The sequence below is a fragment of the Meles meles genome, chromosome 10, assembly GCF_922984935.1.
Source record: "Meles meles chromosome 10, mMelMel3.1 paternal haplotype, whole genome shotgun sequence".
NCBI lineage: Eukaryota > Metazoa > Chordata > Mammalia > Carnivora > Mustelidae > Meles > Meles meles.
Genome location: NC_060075.1, coordinates 11,033,974 through 11,052,892, shown reverse-complemented (window position 1 = coordinate 11,052,892; position 18,919 = coordinate 11,033,974). Strand labels below are relative to the sequence as shown.

The following is an 18,919-nucleotide window of genomic DNA, read 5'->3' as shown; positions in this document are numbered from 1 at the left end:
GCTCAGGTCATGATCCCAGGGTCCTGGGATGGAGCCCCGCATCCAGCTCTCTGCCCAGCGGAGAGCCTGCTTCCCTTCCTCTCTCTCTGCCTGCTTCTCTGCCTACTTGTGATCTCTGTCTGTCAAATAAATAAATTTTTTAAAAAAGGGGGAAATAATATATACAAAATTGTTAGGCCCAAAAGAAAACATTGATAAATTTGACTAGTTTGAAATAAAGAATGTCTATCAATCAATAAAGAGCATAAAAAGAGTGAAAAGACAAGACGCGAAATTCTTTCCTACCCACTCTTCTGATTTATCAGGTTTCAAACCTCACCTCCTCATTGACCAGCATATTTCAGTCTTGCTTGTCTGCACGCTGTGACTTCCTACCCTATCACTCCAGTTTATCTCTGTACCCAAATCACTTTACAAAATAAACCGACCTAAGGAATAAAGGCAGAATGGATCTTTTTTCTTTCCTGGACATATGGTAGAGGAGGCATTTTCAGGTGATTTGGTGGTAGAATTTTCTGACATATCACTATTTTAAACTGATAAAGAACCAAAGAGAAACTCTTTTTACCTGTCTTTCCCTCTTTATCAAGAAGGAAGATCTTTTCTGGAATTACTCCCCCTCGGCAGGTTTTTCCTGGTATTCCGCTGGACAAAATTGGGCCAAATGCTCATCTCTAAACATCCCTGACAGAGACGATGAGACGAGAGCTTGGCTTTGATCCCTGTGGCTCAGAGTGAGAGCCACTTTCTGGATAAGTTTACGACTTGAAACCTCAAGAATGTCAGTACCAGCTCAGCAAGGAAGGGGTAATGGCCGTAGGACAACCAACAGTATCTGCTAAATGGTTCAAGTTGTGAAGCAAGACTTCTTGAATCTTCAGTGAGAAACTCACAGTAAAGCATAATGTTTAAAACTTAATGGCTGGGTGCCTGGGCGGCTCAGTTGGCTAAGTGACTGCCTTCTCCTCAGGTCATGATCCCAGAGTCCTGGGATAGAGCCCCGCATTGGGCTCCCTGCTCAGTGGAGAGCCTGATGCTCCCTCTGCCTCTGCTGCTCTGCCTGCTTGTGCTCTCTTGTTCTCTCTGTCAAATAAATAAATTAAATATTTTTAAAAAATAAAAAATAAATATAACTTAATGGCTACAACCTCTAAGTATAATGAAACATTGTTACATCAAAGAGATTGTATTTAAGAATCAGAAGATTAAAAAGGCTCTGAATTAGAATAACCTAATTACATAGTAGGTACTTTTTCTTCTGCTAGATTAAAAAATATATATACTTAAAAATAGCATGAGAAGTATGAACCAATTTTCACTAAAATACTATCTGTTTATCCTTCCCTCCTTTTATTTCTCTAAACATACAGAGATATATGGGAGTCAACTAAGAAAATGTGTGGGTAATGTATTTTTATGAATTGTTTAATTTCATTTGGGGAAAATATTCCTTTTACACAAAATAAGAAGTCAAAATACTCTCCTAAAACATCATGTGATTACATTTTATTAGCCCTGAATCTGTATATTTACTTGAAGAAATCTCAGGGATACTGAGTTATTTAGCCATAGTAGTTACCTCCAAGTGCTTTGTAATGGAATAATTTTAGATTTTCTATGTACTTTTCAGGATTGCTTTTTTACATATGGAGCTTATTTCCTATTTACAACAAAGAATTCCATTTTTTCTCCTAAAAGTGGGTAGAGAGAGGCTGGTAAAGAAGCAGAGAGACTGAACATTTGTCTTTCAGAATAGGATTGTGTGATAATGTTTAAATGGCAAAAACATGATTTTGTGCAGTTAACAAAAAGCTACTGCAAGCAAAATAAAACCTTTATTGGTAACACACACACACACACACACACAAAAAAGAAGCAGAGAGACTTAAAGAAAGAAGGTAACATGTCTACAATAGCCAAACTATGGAAAGAACCTAGATGTCCATCAACAGATGAATGGATAAAGAAGATGTGGTATATATACACAATGGAATACTATGCAGCCATCAAAAGAAATGAAATCTTGCCATTTGCGACGACGTGGATGGAACTAGAGCGTATCATGCTTAGTGAAATAAGTCAATCGGAGAAAGACAACTATCATATGATCTCCCTGATATGAGGACATGGAGAAGCAACATGGGGAGTTAGGGGGATAGGAGAAGAATAAATGAAACAAGATGGGATTGGGAGGGAGACAAACCATAAATGACTCTTAATCTCACAAAACAAACTGGGGGTTGCTTGGGGGAGGTGGGGTTGGGAGAGGGGGAGGGGGTTATGGACATTGGGGAGGGTATGTGCTATGGTGAGTGCTGTGAAGTGTGTAAAAACAATTGGAAGGGGAGGCGAACCATAAGAGACTATGGACTCTGAAAAACAACCTGAGGGTTTTGAAGGGTCAGGGGTGGGAGTTTGGGGGAACAGGTGGTGGGTAATAGGGAGGGCACGTTTTGCATGGAGCACTGGGTGTTGTGCAAAAACAATGAATACTGTTACACTGAAAAAATAAATTAATTAAAAAAAAGAAAGAAAGAAGGTAACATGAATGCAGCTTTCCTGTTTACCGCTAGGCTGTGAGCAAAGGGAATGCAGATTTTATCTCCATCAGTTTTATCCCTTAGTGTCTGACACATTACTGGTTTATGATGAACATCTGATTAGGGAAGATAGTGGTGGCAAGCACCTACTCTCTGATCCTGAACAGGGTAGAATGCAATGTTGTTTTCCCATTGGTCAGCCCAACGAAGGAGATGCAATTTTAGGAAAAGTCTTTGGGTGAAAGAAAGAGAAACAACACCCCATTGGAAGCCCATTCATCCATAGCACATCAGCAGTGGCAAAAATTTTGTATAGAAGAGAGAGAGAGAAGAAGGAAGGAAGGAGGGAAGAAAGGAAGGAAGGGAGGGAGAGAGGAAGGGGAAGAGAGAGGAAGGAAGGAGGAAAGGAAGGAAGGAAGAAAAAGAAAGAAAGAAAGAAAGAAAGAAAGAAAGAAAGAAAGAAAGAAAAAGAAAAGACAAGACTCAAGCTCTCTGAAGGAGAATTTTCTGTCTCATTGATGGCAAAATACTAAAATGATATTTAGGTGCAGCTATAGTTATTGTATTTGTGATCTGCAAACACTTCTCTCTCTAAATTGACATTCTTTAATAAAGGTCCATCACTAATGATAGAGCCAAGTATGCTTTGTAACATTTATTCTTACTAAAATATTAATCAATATAAATATTGATAATAAAGAAGTCTAAAACACCTCACAAAAAATGCTTTTGCTTTCTCCACTTCAAAGATTAGAGACAGAAAAAAAAAGAGATAGAGAGAGAGACAAATCATGACACCTCTTTGCATCAACAATGTGCTGTGTTAAATATCATCATATTGTTCAACCAAAAGAAATAAAATTCATAAATAAACACATTTTTTTTTAAGAGGGAGAAGTGGGGAGGGGCAGAGGGAGGGGCAGAGAGAAGGAGAGGGAAACTTAAGCAGGCTCCAAACCCAGTGTGGAGCTCAACATAGGGCTCATTCTCACAGCCCTGATATCATGACCTGAGCTTAAGTCAAGAGTCAGACATTTAACTGACTAAGCCACCAGGTGCCTCTAAATATGCATATTGGAATGAGTAGGCACCAACTTACTATCCTTGGTTCTATCTGGGTATTGGTGAGCGAAATTTATTTTTCTGTAATAATCTTGTTTTCCTTGTAAAATACAGGAAATGCAAACAATAAAAAAATAATAAAAGTATGCAATTACTTAACACAACTTGATAAGTGCTTTTAATCTTCTGAAGAAGAAAGACCAGTCTGGGTTTAGATAGTCGAAGAGAGCTCCGTGAGTGCTTTGAAGGATTGTTATTATATTTGAAGTCAAATGGGTACCAGGACAAAATTGACTTGGAGTAAGGAAAAGTATTTCCTGAGTGGGAGCAATTGAGTAGCACTTGAATAAAGTGGAGTATCTTGAAGAATGAGAAGGTATGTGGAGTGGGTCTCTATCCAACACAGATTACTTTAGGAAAAGAAATAACTCCAATATCCTCCTTTTAAATATATTTTCTCTGCTGCCCAATAGATGAAATATATTACTTTTATTTTGAAGTGGCTTTTCTACCAAAGTTTAAGAACTAAGACTCTACATGGGCACTCTGGAAGTTAGAAGTAGAAGGACTTTACAATCATCAAACATCACTTAGCACACAAGGTTGGGACCCATTATTTATTTGTTTGAGGAGAGAGCACAAATTGTGCTGGGTGAGAGGAGCAGAGGAACAGAGAGAAGCAGACTCCCTGCTGAGCAGGGAGCCTGATGCAGGGCTCAATCCCAGGACTCCAGGATCATGACCTGAGCCAATGGCAGATGCTTAAATAGACTGAGCCGCCTAGGCACCCCCTGCCCTTTATTTTTTCCCAAAGGTTTTATTGAGATTCATTTTAACTGTAGGCCTTAACCCAGGATGAAGAAACAAAAATGGGATTCAGAAATCTTGAGAAATTTGAAATGGAGGCCAAACTAAAGAAAATTAAGGGAGAAGTACATCTAAACTTCCAAGTGGGAAATGTGCAGTGATTTCCTGGCAATAACATTTCTCCACTGGGAGAAACCTGTTTCTCTAAGATGATGTATTAATAGGGTCCATGGCGTCCCTACCATGAAACATCAAGAAATCATGGCTTCTCTTCTACAAACAGGAAGAATTACAGAGTGGAGCACTTTTAAGGCTGATAAAATACATAGGGAGAGTAATTTATGACATGATCTTGAATTTTTTATTTTCTGTGCCAGAATCTTGTGCAATTTAGAGACATTCTGGCCTCACTCAGTCCCAAGCAGACACAAATCCCAAACAAATGCACATAAAAAATCCCACAGGACCCTGAAAGATCAAAATGAATACACATGGGAAATGCATTTATGGTTCACCTGCTGATAGGAAAGTGGCAAACTCTTCAAATCTCTCTGAGGAGAGCATGAGTGGATGTAATGCCGCAGGGTTCTGTCCCCTGCATCATTATTTGTGTCTGTGGGGACAGAGCTGGGTTCAAATGATGACAGAACAAAGCCCTCACTTGCAGAAGCAAATCCATGATCAGGTTCTGCCATGAAAGCTGTGTATGTGGGCTTCCCCTCCCGATGAGTTCTCTTTAGACAAGTCCTTCCCAGTCCTTCCCTGTGAGATTTCTTCTAAACTCCAGGCCACATTTGAAGAAAAGAACACAGATTATACCACTGTAAGTAAATGTGGTTCATTAGCGGTAGGATGGGGTTTGCAGGAGAGAAATGGGAAAAGGCAGGTGGGAATGAAATCCCTGGCTTTGGGCATCAGTGACTAAATGCTTTTCATGTGTGGACCTAAGCCTATCTTCATAACTAGGGCTCTGATGGGGATCTTTAGGTACCACTACTAATTCCCATGGTGTAGCCATGACACCTCTGACCCTCTACGACCCTCAATCCCCATTCCCCTCATCATCCCTCATGTACTATCTCTTGGCTTTGTCATGACTGTGTCAGAAAAGAGGAATCAGCTAACCATCCAATGGGATCTGATCTGACTGACAAAAGGCTTACAAAGAACTTTAGGGGTCACGTGGCCCAAGTGCCTCCCCTTACAAATAATCCTGAAGTCAGAGGTAAGTGATTACTTGCCCTGAGACTTATCTTCCTCCCCTGCTTTGTTAACTGCCTGCCTCTGCAGATGCTCAGAAACATTGCCTGCCCCAATAGGACCCACTTGTCACTTGCCTGGGAGATGACATTCTCTTATAGAGGAAACCCTGGTCTGTTGGTGTATAGATTCTCTTTCTGTTCCCTTGTTTTAGCAGAGGAGTATAGCGATTCTCAATGTGTTTCCTTATGATTATCGGATGCAGAAGTTACTCTGTGTGTTGGCTTTCAAATCCCTAATATTTCATTAAGCACTTACTGTCTTATGTGAGTTAACTCACGTTTATTGTTCACCCTACTTAGCAGCTGGTGGAGCTGAGGGCCAGAGAAGCTCAGAGAGGTCACAAGACCAGCATGCGGCGAAGTCGGGATTTGAACACAGGCTGTTGAGCTCAGAACCCATGTTTCTTTGTTCACTCTGCTACTCATTAGGACCAAGCTGTGTCTCTAAGTAAGCATTGGAGATGGTAAATAATTTCTGAGTAACTGTGAAAGTTGGACAGATGTGTTCTTCCCCAGAACACCAGAACCCAGGGCTCTCACTCAGATGATCAACAGAACCTCTCACTGGAGGTCAGTGGTAAATATCCAAAGTATGGCCTCTTTTCCTGTCAAGAGGATTTTGAGTTTTACAACCCGTGTTTTCCTCTCCAATCCACGAGTGAGTTTCCTTTAAAGGATTTTTCTGTTTCTTTAAAATCTTTTTGAAAATTAACTTTTTAAAATCAGTATATAAAAACATTAACTATCATATGATCTCCCTGATATGAGGACATGGAGAAGCAACATGGGGGGGTAGGGGGATAGGAGAAGAATAAATGAAACAAGATGGGATTGGGAGGGAGACAAACCATAAATGACTCTTAATCTCACAAAACAAACTGGGGGTTGCTGGGGGGAGGTGGGATTGGGAGAGGGGGAGCGGGCTATGGACATTGGGGAGGGGAGGCGAACCATAAGAGACTATGGACTCTGAAAAACAACCTGAGGGTTTTGAAGGGTCAGGGGTGGGAGGTTGGGGGAACAGGTGGTGGGTTATGGGGAGGGCACGTTTTGCATGGAGCACTGGGTGTTGTGCAAAAAGAATGAATACTGTTACGCTGAAAAAAAAATAAATAAAAAGGGAAAAAAAAAAAAACATTAACAGAATTGAAAATAAAATGGTGTGTGTGTGTGTGTGTGTGTGTGTGTGTGTGTGTGTGTTTATTTGTTTGGTGTGTTTTCTATTTAAACTCAAAAAATAACCAAAAGGAAAGGCAAAATAAATATGTAAAGGTTTATAATACCATAACTTTGTTGGATTTCTAATCCTGATGATTTGGACTCTTTCTTGAATTTGTGTTCTTATTAGTATTGTCAATAACAACATTAATATAACTCCTAATATATGCTGGTTTCGTGGTCATTATCTTTCACATCAGCCCTTTTAGACACCTGTTGTCATTATTTTATGGATGAAGACAGTGAGGCGGTGACTAGAGTAAGTGGCTCCAGGTCTTAGCATTCACCTTGCAGAACAGAGATTGGAACGATGCTCTGACCGGCACTGTTAACACTGTTAACCATGTTGCTTTCATCCTGGTTCAGGATCTTGCTGTTTTCAGTCCCTGTGAATTTTTATGCTTTGGAAGAACAGAGAAATGTATCCATGAAACTGTCCCTTGTTCTGTGCACTGAGGACTTTTCTTTAATATGGAGGGGGAGCTGGAGCAGATTCTTAAGTCATTTACGATCTTTGTTGTCATCTGTCCCAGGCTTTTTCTCAGAGGAAAAAACAAATCTGGTTTCTTGAACTGTGAAATGCAAAATGCAAGATCATGCCAATATTTAAAAGGAAATAATGCTTTCACCTCATGGATTTTTCTACTGTCCTTGTCCTCCACAAATGAGCTGATCGACAGCATGTGTAGATAGTCACCATTACAGAGTGGTCTCCTTGTGATCTTCCTACAAAACTATAAAAGGGTACGATTGGCATCCAGTGTGAATTCTAGTTTCTTAATAGCTCACGTTTGATGACACATGTGGTTTCACTAAGAATTCTGTTTTCCTCCTTTATTCCTGAAATTTGGGAAATTGGTTACTGGATTCTCTCAGACATATCTTGGGGGAAAAAATTGCACATAAAACTCTATAATTCCAAATTATTTTAAGTATGAATTTTGATTAGTCAAACAATTTTAATCATTTCAGAAAGGGAAGCTAATAACTGGCATATCTGAAAGCTGAAGGAGCCATGTGTCTGTTGTCCTGGGTCACAGGCCTGGCTGTAACAGGAACACAGAGGGACACATCACAGATGAGCCCATCAGGCTTTCCTTGGATCTACTCTCAGCATCTCATCTCAGGCCCAGACAGCCTTCCTCAGCCACAGGCCCTGTGCTCAGCGTGCCTGGCCTTCCTCTTTAAGCACATATCACACTTCCCCTCCAGGAGGTCTCCTAAGACTCATCTAAAGATGACCTTTGGAAAGACAATGTCTTTCCTGCTTCCTGTGTCTTCATTAGCTCTAAAGACATGCATACAAGACGTCTGAAAGCATGATCTCATTTTCTGTCATTGCTTGTGCCTTGCTTTCCATGGTGAGAGAATGTGCTTATTTCAGAAGAGCCTTAAAAACTTACAAAATGTCATATTCCTGGAAGACTCTGGCATTGAGAGCTCTCTGAGCCCTCCTATTCGGCTTGATTCCCTGGGACCCATTTACACAATATTTGGTCTGTCCACAAAATGCCATATTCTGTTCAGACAGAAAATGTTCAGACAGAATTTGTATTGTCCAGACAGTTGTACAGTTTCCTATTTCATACCTGCTAATTAGTAATAATCCTTTGTGCTCTCCTTGCATGAATTTAAAAGTAAGTCAGGAAGTCAAAAGTACATCAGCCCATATACAATCAGTAATATTTGAGTGACTTTGTAAGATATTTTACTGATCATAATTTGCTGCTAGTTCCTGTGTCCTCCAGTGAATGTCCACCCAAAAGCTTAGGAAGTTAGCTTAAGATAACCACTTCCTTTTAAGGGAAACACCAAACTCACAAAGGCATAGACACATAAGTTCACATGAAGGAGAGCAAAAGCCTCTCGAATTTACAATTTCATTGCTCTCCGCACAAATGTGTCTGCTAGTAAGCATGTTGGTCAACCACATGATTATAAACAAAGGAAATTCACAAAGGCAGACATTAGTATGCAACATCTGAGCAGTATCCAGGTAAAGTGGAGGCCTTCGTGAACTCACTTGGGACAACTCCCACTAGTAAGCAAGCTGATTCTAAGTGACTTTTTCTAAGATACTGATGGGAAGTTTCCTAGCTGATAGCTAAATTCTCTGTCCCTTCTGATCTGCTTACAGGTACTGGTTTCATTGTTCTTTTCAGTGTTTTGGTCTTTAACTTCAAACCCCTAAAATCTACATTTCAGATAAGGAAATTAAAGGGGCATCACGAAGTGCTTCTCTGAAAGACAGATGCCACTCTCTGACCTCTGCAACATCCCAGCTCTGCCTGTGCTCGCATCACATTTTGGTGGGTGTTGCAATAGTTTTCAACCTAATTTATGATCTATTTCCACTTTAGTCAATAGAAGATCTTGATCTTTTTCTCTGTTAAGACAATTCGTGAAAAAAATCTGTATAAAAAAATCGAATTTGACGTTTTTAGTTTCCCCTTTCCTGTCAAAGGCTATTTTTCATAATGTAGTGATTAATTTCTCCCATATGAAACATAAGAAAATCTGCTTAGATTTGAGATTCCTGTTAACATTTGGTGAGGATTACTCTCAAGATGAGCAGGAATAATGTACATCTAAAAATAATGGTAATAAATAATAATAATAATAATAATAATAATAATAATGTGCATCTTTGGTTGAATATTACATTGTAGATTTTTCCAGAATGAAATATTTTGCTTTTTTTCTCCCGGTAATGCATGAAGTTGTATTAAGCAAGGAGCAAATAAGCAAACAATTTATACAAAAGACAAATCCCCATACAATCTTTTGCTCAGTTTCTTTATTCTCCACCATGTGGTCTTCTGTATCACTAATTCTTTCTTCTGCCTCAATTATCCTAGCAGTAAGAGCCTCCATTTTTTATTACACCTCATAATAGCTTTTTTAAAATTTCAGCTTGGTTAGATTTTAGTTCTTTTATTTCTCCAGAAAGGGCTTTTATTTCTCCAGACAGATTTTCTCTGATATCTTCTGTGCGTTTTTCGAGCCCAGCTAGCACCTTGAGAATTGTCATTCTGAACTCTAGATCTGACATATTACCAATGTCGGTATTGATTAGGTCCCTAGCCTTCAGTACTGTCTGTTCTTCTTTTTTTTTTTTTTTTTTTTTGTGGTGAGTTTTTCCGCCTTGTCATTTTATCCAGATAAGAATGTATGAACAAGAGAATAAAATACTAAAAGGGTGGCGAAGACCCCAGAAGAATGTATGCTAACCAAATCTGAAAATAAAAATAAGGGTAAACATGATGATGGGATGGAATATGACTGTAAAGATGAAAATTATTTAAAAAATTCTAAAAAAGGAATTGATAAGTTGGTTGATAAGTTGGTTGGAAAAAGAAAGAAAAAGAAAGTGGAGAGAATTTGCTCAGGCTGGAGACTAGAACAAAGCCCTGTGCTAGATTTAGGTTAAGGTATATTTTGATCTGTTGGACGAAATTGTATCCCAAAGTTTTTTAGAAGAAAAAAACCCTATATGTATGCAAAAAAATGTTAGATACAATGAAGAATAAAATATGACTATAATAATGAAGGTTTAAAAAGATTTTTTAGGGCCCTTGAGTGGCTCAGTGGGTTAAGCCTCTGCCTTCGGCTCAGGTCATGATCTCAGGGTCCTGGGATCGAGTCCCACATCGGGTTCTCTGCTCAGCAGGGAGCCTGCTTCCCCACCCCCTCTCTCTCTGCCTGCCTCTCTGTCTACTTGTGATCTCTCTCTCTGTCATATAAATAAAATCTTTTTTTAAAAAGATTTTTTAGAAAGGCATTATTAAGATAAACTAGTTAAAAACGTTAAGAGAGCAAAGAGGAAAAGTTAAAAAAATTAGCATAAGAAAAAAAATAAAATTAAAAAACTTTAATTAGCTTTGCGAGACTAAAGAATCATGGGGGAAAAGCCATGAATTCCATGCTTTGCTTTCCCCTCCTCTGGAATTCCGCTGTTCTCTTCGATCAGTGAGCTTGGTCTTGGCTGGATGTTCTTGCTGATCTTCTGGGGGAGGGGCCTGTTGTAGTGATTCTCAAATGTCTTCTCCTGAGGTGGAATTGCACCACCCTTGCCAGGGGCCGGGCTAGGTAATCTCTTCGAGTTCACTCTCCGGGAGCTTTTGTTCCCTGTACGCTTTCCGTAGAGTTCCGGAGGACTGGAATGAAAATGGCAGCCTCCTAGTCTCCGGCCCGGAGGAGCCGAGAGCTCGGGGCCCCACTCCTCAGTGCGCCCTCAGAGACAAGCGCTCAATCACTCCCGTCTCCCTGGTCTCCGGCCAGGCTCCAAGCTCACCCAGCCTGTGACCGAGCATTTCTGTCTCTGGCACAGGGCCCCGCTGGAGTCTCCAAACCCGGCAGTCTCCAAACCCACTCTGCTCTTCCGGCAGATGGAGGTGGGTCTCCCCCGATTTGCCTCTTGTGGGGTCCCTGCTCAAAGATCAGTGACCTGACTGTGCCACGGATCACAGTTTAAGGTAACGCCAAGCTGAGCGCTCACTCCTTGGCTCCGTCTCTGTAGTCGGCTTCCCTGCTCTGATACCTGCGAGCTCTGGGACACTCAGACACCCCCAATCCTTCTGTGACCCCACGGGACCTGAGACCACACTGTCGCCAGAGGACTCCACCCCGCTTAGCCTCTGGAGTGATTTCCCTCAGCGGAGCAGGCTTTTAGAAGTTCTCATTTTGTGTTCTGTTCCTCCGCTGCTTGCTGGGAGCTGCCCCTCCCCCCGCGGTCTATCTTCCCGTTGCTTCGGATTCACTTCTCCGCAGGTCCTACCTTTCAGAAAGTGGTTGGTTTTCTGTTTCTAGAATTGCTGCTCCTCTTCTCTTCAGTCTCCTATTGGTTTTGTAGGTGTTCAGAATGGTTTGATAATTATCTAGCTGATCTCCTGTGACCTGATGTCATCTCAGTCTGCTATTCCTCTGCGATCTTGACTCCTCTGGTTCATATATTTTTAATGGTTGCCTTGTATTCTATGTTAGAAAAGTAGCCAAATATCTGAATCCATCTCCAACTTTTAAACTTTATATCAATTCCAAAATTTTTAAAATATAAGCAGGGCTATAATGAATATTTAGAACCTCATGGTCATTACAGTTCTGGTACACTGGATATTTTTCTATTTTTTTTCTAAGTACTTTCTGCCCAGGGATTTTGTCTATACTGTTCCCTGTGCAAGGAACAGTCTACTTTGGCTGTAGTTATGGTGGACTCCCCTTCATCATTGGAATTCTGCCCATGTGTCTCCTTGTTAGAAAGATTTTTCCTGTCAGTCCCATCTAAAGGACCTACCCTTCATACCAAGTGACTTTTAGTCATATTACCCTATTAATTTTCTTCATTGTACTTTCCACTATTAACAAATACTTTATTTCTTTGCTCCTGTTTTTTTTAGGGATGATAATCAACCATGATGTCTCCTTGTTCCTGATCTGAAGAAATAGAGAAATAGACCCAAGAATCAGGTAGAAATTAAAAATATATGCTTTCTTAGTGAGGCTTATTTGGAAAACGTTATCTATAGCTTTAACAAAATGTCTCTCCAAATTAAAATCACAATCATTAGCCTACCTCCACCCCCTAAATACGACGGTACATGGTCCTGTAGGCTTTAGCATGAAAGAATAGAAATGCATAAGACCAAAAAAGGAGCAGAGAAGGGGCATCCTCACTTCCTGTTTCCTGTTCTACAAATCCTATAAATAAGAGAGCAGGAGAGGGGCAGGTATCCTCCAGTGCTTCCATTCAGGGGAAGAGAGATTCCTCCCCTAAAAGGAAACAGGAAGAGAAGATGACAAATACACTACCTGACTTCTTCACTTTCTGTTTCCCCTGCAGAATGTGTCTACTTTCTCTCTGCTGTTCTTCCAGAGTTTAAAAGAAAGGCTGGAACAGATGATGTGCTTGAGGACTATGTGTTAAAGAATTGTTGAAATATAAATTTAAACTATATAAAACTGCACATATTCCATTTTCAAAGTTGATAAAGGGAGACATTGGTACATTTTTCCTGCAGGGAAGCTGACCATAGGTGTCACAAGCTTTGAAATGTCTATAATGTAGCCTCTGCAATTTGACTTTTAGAATATATCTTGAAAAATGAACACAGACCAACTTTCAGTTTGAAAGAATATTTATCTTGATGCTAATAAACCTAAAAGAGATAAGAACCCCAAAGTTTTCAACAGTAAGAAATAAAATAAATTGTAATATAATAAAATATCACATTAGTTTTAAATAATGCCTATAAAATATTACTTTAATACATGAAAATGTTTATTAAATTAAGGGGAAATGAGAGTAAAAAATTGTCTCTATAATATGATCCTGATTTTAAAATACGAATTTGAGGATTTAAGTTTTTACAAAGAAAAAATGAAATTATTTTTTTAAATATTCTGTTGGATTTGAAACTACAGCCTAATTTGAAAGTAAAGATAGTTCTCAGGTTGTTTCTGGGGACAAGGCGAAGAGAGTGCGAAGGTACAGCAAGCACCAGTTTACATGGGTTCAAGACCGTTCCATGACCGTTTTTCCTCTGGGATAGACCCAGCCACCTCCCAGGAAGAGCTTCCTAGAAAGAAATATCCAACCAGTGCCCCACCTGTTCCCACTCCCTGTTACCCTTAGAACTCATCAGAACAGCAGGGGCCAGTGAGCATGGTAACAGGTGAAGAAGGTCTGAGGGAAGTCCATGGCCACAGGAGTCGCCAAATCTGGGAAGATATCACGATGACAATTCTGTCACACCAGAAAATAAGATAAGCTCCAAGATTTTTCTTGGAGAGAAAATACCCCCAAAATAACATTAACAGCTGTGTTGTCATTGTAATTCATTTTCCCTTTTGAGATTCATTGTTGGGAAAGCTGTAGAAATGTCCTCCTTATTTACCTGAACTCAGGATATGTACACGTGTTCATTGCAAGTAGCCAAATAATTCTTTCTCTTATGCCTAAATTTCAGTATCCAGTGTTGATAAAATAAGCGATAAAACTCTCAAATAAAACTGCAATCATTGGAGATGGAAAAGAGGTTCTGGAAAGAAGCTTGTAGGGAGGATTTGTAGCTGAAAATAGGGGCTTACAAAGTAATAAAGATACTATAAAATTGAGACTATTTATAAGGCATTTCAAATCTGAAATAAATAGGTAGAAAAGCGTCTGAGGAGGTAAATTGATAAGTAAGCAACATATGAAGAAGAGAGGGCCCTAATTCCTCATATCATGGGCCAAGAAGACAAGCAACCTTAGGAAACAAAACTACCTCCTCTTGCGTACACTCTGTCAGGGCATCTCTCTTCTAACTACATTAGCAATCAAGATTCGCACCCTTGAAGGGAAGCCAGAGCACTTTATTTCTCCAAAACGACATATGTGTGCATGTGTGTATGTGTGCGCATGTGTCTGTGTGTATGCTTTAGTTACAGAATGTAATTGTGTATATTGTGTTGTAACATATTTTATTTATAATAAATTATACACAGCTATATCCTGTCATTCCATTGATACAAGGGGATTTTTTTTCTGATTTATAAGAGCACACTGAGTTTTTTAGACATACCTAAAATAAATGGCAGAAAATCAGTCCGGAGTCATATATTTCTAAATGATCGTTCTGTAATACATAGTGATATTTTGAATCTTGATTACCCTAGAAGTCTGACCTTTCTGTTGTGAATGTGGACTTGTCAGTCTCTGCCATAGGAGCATGGGAGGCAACCAGACATGGATCACAGAAGTCACCCTGCTGGGATTCCAAGTCGATCCAGCCCTGGAGCTCTTTCTCTTTGGACTTTTCTGTCTCTTCTATACCCTCACCCTTCTAGGGAATGGAGTCATCCTAGGGCTTATCTGTTTAGACTCTAGACTGCACACTCCCATGTACTTCTTCCTCTCTCACCTGGCCATTGTTGACATCTCCTATGCCTCCAACAATGTCCCCAAGATGCTGGCAAATCTTGTGAATCTGAAAAGAACCATCTCCTTTGCTCCTTGCATTATGCAGACTTATATGTATCTGGCTTTTGCTCATATAGAGTGCTTGATTTTGGTTGTAATGTCCTATGACCGGTTTGTGGCAATCTGCCATCCCCTACATTACACTGTCATCATGAACTGGAGAATATGCATGGTCCTGGCTGGCACTTCCTGGGTGTTTAGCTTCCTCTTGGCCCTGGTCCATTTAATTCTCATCCTGAGGCTGCCCTTCTGTGGGCCTCATGAAATCAACCACTTCTTCTGTGAAATCCTGTCGGTCCTCAAGCTGGCCTGTGCTGACACGAGGCTCAACCAGGTGGTCATCTTTGCAGCCTGTGTGTTTATTTTACTGGGGCCCCTCTGCTTGGTGCTGGTGTCCTACTCACGCATCCTGTTGGCCATCGTGAGGATCCAGTCCGGGGAGGGCCGCAGGAAGGCCTTCTCCACCTGCTCCTCTCACCTGTGCGTGGTGGGGCTCTTCTTTGGCAGCGCCATTGTCATGTACATGGCCCCCAAATCCCGCCACCCTGAGGAGCAGCAGAAGATCCTTTCCCTGTTTTACAGCCTTTTCAACCCTATGCTGAACCCACTGATCTACAGCCTGCGGAATGCAGAGGTCAAGGGTGCCCTGAGGAGACTGCTGTACAAATGGAGGCACATGTGAGGGACGGTGAAAATCAACATGGTGAGGGGCCTTTTGCTCCCCATGAAATATAGTAAGTGGCATTTTTTCACCTTATGCTACAATAAATGCCATATCACGGTAGAATATTTTAGACCTAAACACACAACCTGAAGCCATACAGACTTTAGAAAATAGATGAAAACCTTCAGGACCATGCATATGCAAAGATTCTTAGAGATGAACCAACAAGCGCAAGACAAAACATTTGAAGAATTGATAAATATTTGGCCTTTTCAAAATTAATCCTTGTGATCATCAAAGTCACTATGAAGAGAGAAGAAATGCAAGTCACCAACTGCTTTGTATTTTTTTAAATGCAATAGTGAGTCGGGTGTGGCCACATGAGGAGACACAGGGAAGTGCCTGGGAAACACAAAGTTTGTTGTCCTCTTAAGTTCTGGAGAAGGAGGCATGTACGCCTTGCAGGACCATATAGGAAAGATACCAGGGTGGTCAGGAGACAGAAGACAGGGGCAAGGGAAGATTTATATCATTGCCTTCATGAGCATTTCCACAGAAAACACCCAATAAATTGTTGTATAAGAGCAAGCTGGAGTTCCCATAATGGGTAAATCGTTAACGTGTACAGAAAGGGCATCATGAAGACAATGGGCCAGGAGAATTCTAAAGCTGAAGAGTTCTGTGATCTTCAGACCTGGAGTTACCTTACTTCCAATAATCTCCTTTAACTCCATCTGGCTTCACAGGGCACCTGGATGGCTCAGTCAGTTAAGAGTCTGCCTTAGGCTTAGGTTATGATCCCAGGGTTCTGGGATCAAGCCACTCATCAGGCTCCCTGCTCTGCAAGGAGCCTGCTTCTACCTCTCCTCCTGTAGGCCCCCTACTTGTGCATGTTCTCTCTCTCTCTCTTTCTGTCAAATAAATATATAAAATCTTAAAAAAAAATAAATATATCTGGCTTCTCTTCAGCCTTGAACTATAGAGTGCTGTAAAATAGTATGTCCTACTGTTTGCCCTTACTTTCTCAAAAACCAACATGCCCAGTTCTGACCTTCATACAAGTGGGATGGATTTCCTCTCAGGTCTCCCAAATCCTTGGTATTAAAAAAGAATTATAATAAACCATTTTCAAATGCACAGTTTACAACTGTAAACTTCAAAGTCATGAAATGTTGCATCTCTGATCTCTAAAAGCAAAACAAAATGAAAATAAATAAATACCTTTTGCTTAGAAATGGAATTTTTAAGCCCTGAATAATACAGTAGATAATCTCCTTAGATCTCAAAGCAAATTTCTAAGACACTGCCTCCAACTATGAGAATAAAGTAAAACAAACAACAAACAAAATCCAGTCCTTTTGTCACCAAATTGTAATTACCAAAGGTGAAAACAATAATGGGGTTTTTCAGTACAACTGCTGAGAAGGGAAGTTTTATGAGGCACTCACAGCCATGCAGGCAGGATAGTGCTGAAGACTCCAGGCCCTATTGAGAGCTTCTTCAAAGAGCAACAAAGCCCATGAAGTTTTTGTTTATTTGTTTTTGAGTTTTTGTTTGTTTTTTATGTTCAGTTTGCCAGCATATAGTACATCATAAGTTTTTGTTGTAGTGTTCGGTGATTCATTAGTTGCGTATAACACCCAGTGCTCATCCCCACATGTGCCCTCCTTAATATCTATCACCTGGTCACTCAAACCCCACACAATCCTCTTCTGTAATCCTCAAACCTATAATCCTTGGTTTCCTGGAGTCCAGAGTTCTCATAGTTTGTCTCCCTCTCTGATTTCTTCACATTCAGTTTTTCTCTCTACTCCTTATGTTCCACATATGAGTGAAATGATATAATTATCTTCCTCTGCTTGACTTACTTCATTTAACATAATCCCCTCCAGTTCCATCCTTGTCGATGCAAATGGTGGGTATTCATCCTTTCTGATGACTAAGTAATATTCCATTGTATATATGTACCACATCTTTATCCATTGGTCTGTTGAAGGGCATCTTGTTTCCTTCCACAGTTTGGCTATTGTGGATATTGCTGCTATGAACGTTGGGGTGCAGGTGCCCCCTTCTTTTTACTACATCTGTATCTTTGGGGTAAATACCTAGTAGTACAGTCACTGGGTCATAGGGTATCTTTGTTTTTAATGTCTTGAGCAAACTTCATACTGTTTTCCAGAGTAATTGTACCAGCTTGCATTCCCACCAACAGTGCAAGAGGGTTCCCCTTTCTCCACAATCTTGCCAACACTTGTTGTTTCCTTTCTTGTTAATGTTGGCCATTCTAATTGTTCTGAAGTGATATCTCTCTCTCTCTTTTTCTAAGATTTTATTTATTTATTTATTTGTCAGAAAGCTAGAGAGGGCACAAGCAGGGGGAGCAGCAGAGGGAGAGGGAGAAGCAAACTCCCCACTGAGCAAGAACCCCAAAGTGGGACTCAATCCCAGAACCCTGGGATCATGACCTGAGCTGAAGGTAGATCCTTAAATGACTGAGCCACCCAGGCATCCCAAAGGTGATTTCTCATTGTAGTTTTTATTTTAATTTCCCTGATGTGTAGTGATGAACATTTTTTCATGTGCCTGTGAGCAATTTGTATGTCTTCTTTGGAGAAGTGTCTTTTCACATCTTCTGCCCATTTCTTAACTTATTTTTTTATTATTTTATTATTTGTGTTTTGGATGTTGAGTTTGATAAGTTCTTTATAGATCTTGGATATCAGTCCTTTATCAAAAATGTCATTCGCCATTCCATGGGTTGCCCCTTAGTTTTGTTGACTGTTTCCTTTGCTGTGCAAAAGGTTTTTATCTTGATGAAGTCCCAAAAGTCCATTTTTGCTTTTGTTTTCCTTGCATTTCAGACATGTCTTGAAAGAAGTTGCTGTGGCCAGTGTCAAAGAGTTTACTGCCTATGTTCTCCTATAGGATTGTGATGGATTCCTGTCTCACACTGAGGTCGTTCATCCATTTTGTGTTTACCTTTGTGTATGGTGTAATAGAATGGTCTAGTTTCATTGTTCTGTATATGGTTATCCAGTTTTCCCAGCACCAGTTATTGAAGAGACTGTCTTTTTTCCATTGGATGTTCTTCCCTGCTTTGTCAAAGATTAGTTGGCCATAGACTTGAGGGTCCATTTCTGGGTTCTCTATTCTGTTCCATTGATCGATATGTTTGTTTTTCTGCCAATACCATACTGTCTTGTTGACTACAGCTTTGTAATATAGCTTGAAGTCAGACATTGTGATGCTCCCACTTTGGAATTCTTTTTCAACATTCCCCTGACAGTCTGGAGTCAATTCTTTCCTGATTAAATTTCTTCAAAGTACAGGGATAAAGGGAACATACCTCAATATCATAAAAGCCATTTATGAAAAGTCCACAGTGAATATTATTCCCAATGGGGAA

At 40.2% G+C, this 18,919-nt stretch overlaps 1 protein-coding gene across 1 annotated transcript; it reads left to right on the top strand.

Annotated features, from left to right (window-relative positions):
- Positions 1-14,598: 14,598 nt before the first annotated feature.
- On the top strand, positions 14,599-15,531 carry LOC123951888 (olfactory receptor 2A14-like). The gene has a single exon (XM_046020992.1). The coding sequence runs from the start codon at positions 14,599-14,601 to the stop codon at positions 15,529-15,531; it is 933 nt and encodes a 310-aa protein (XP_045876948.1).
- Positions 15,532-18,919: the final 3,388 nt, after the last annotated feature.

Coding starts and splice junctions, on each gene's coding strand:
- LOC123951888 (XM_046020992.1), top strand. CDS start 14,599: ATGGGAGGCAACCAGACATGGATCACAGAAGTCACCCTGCTGGGATTC.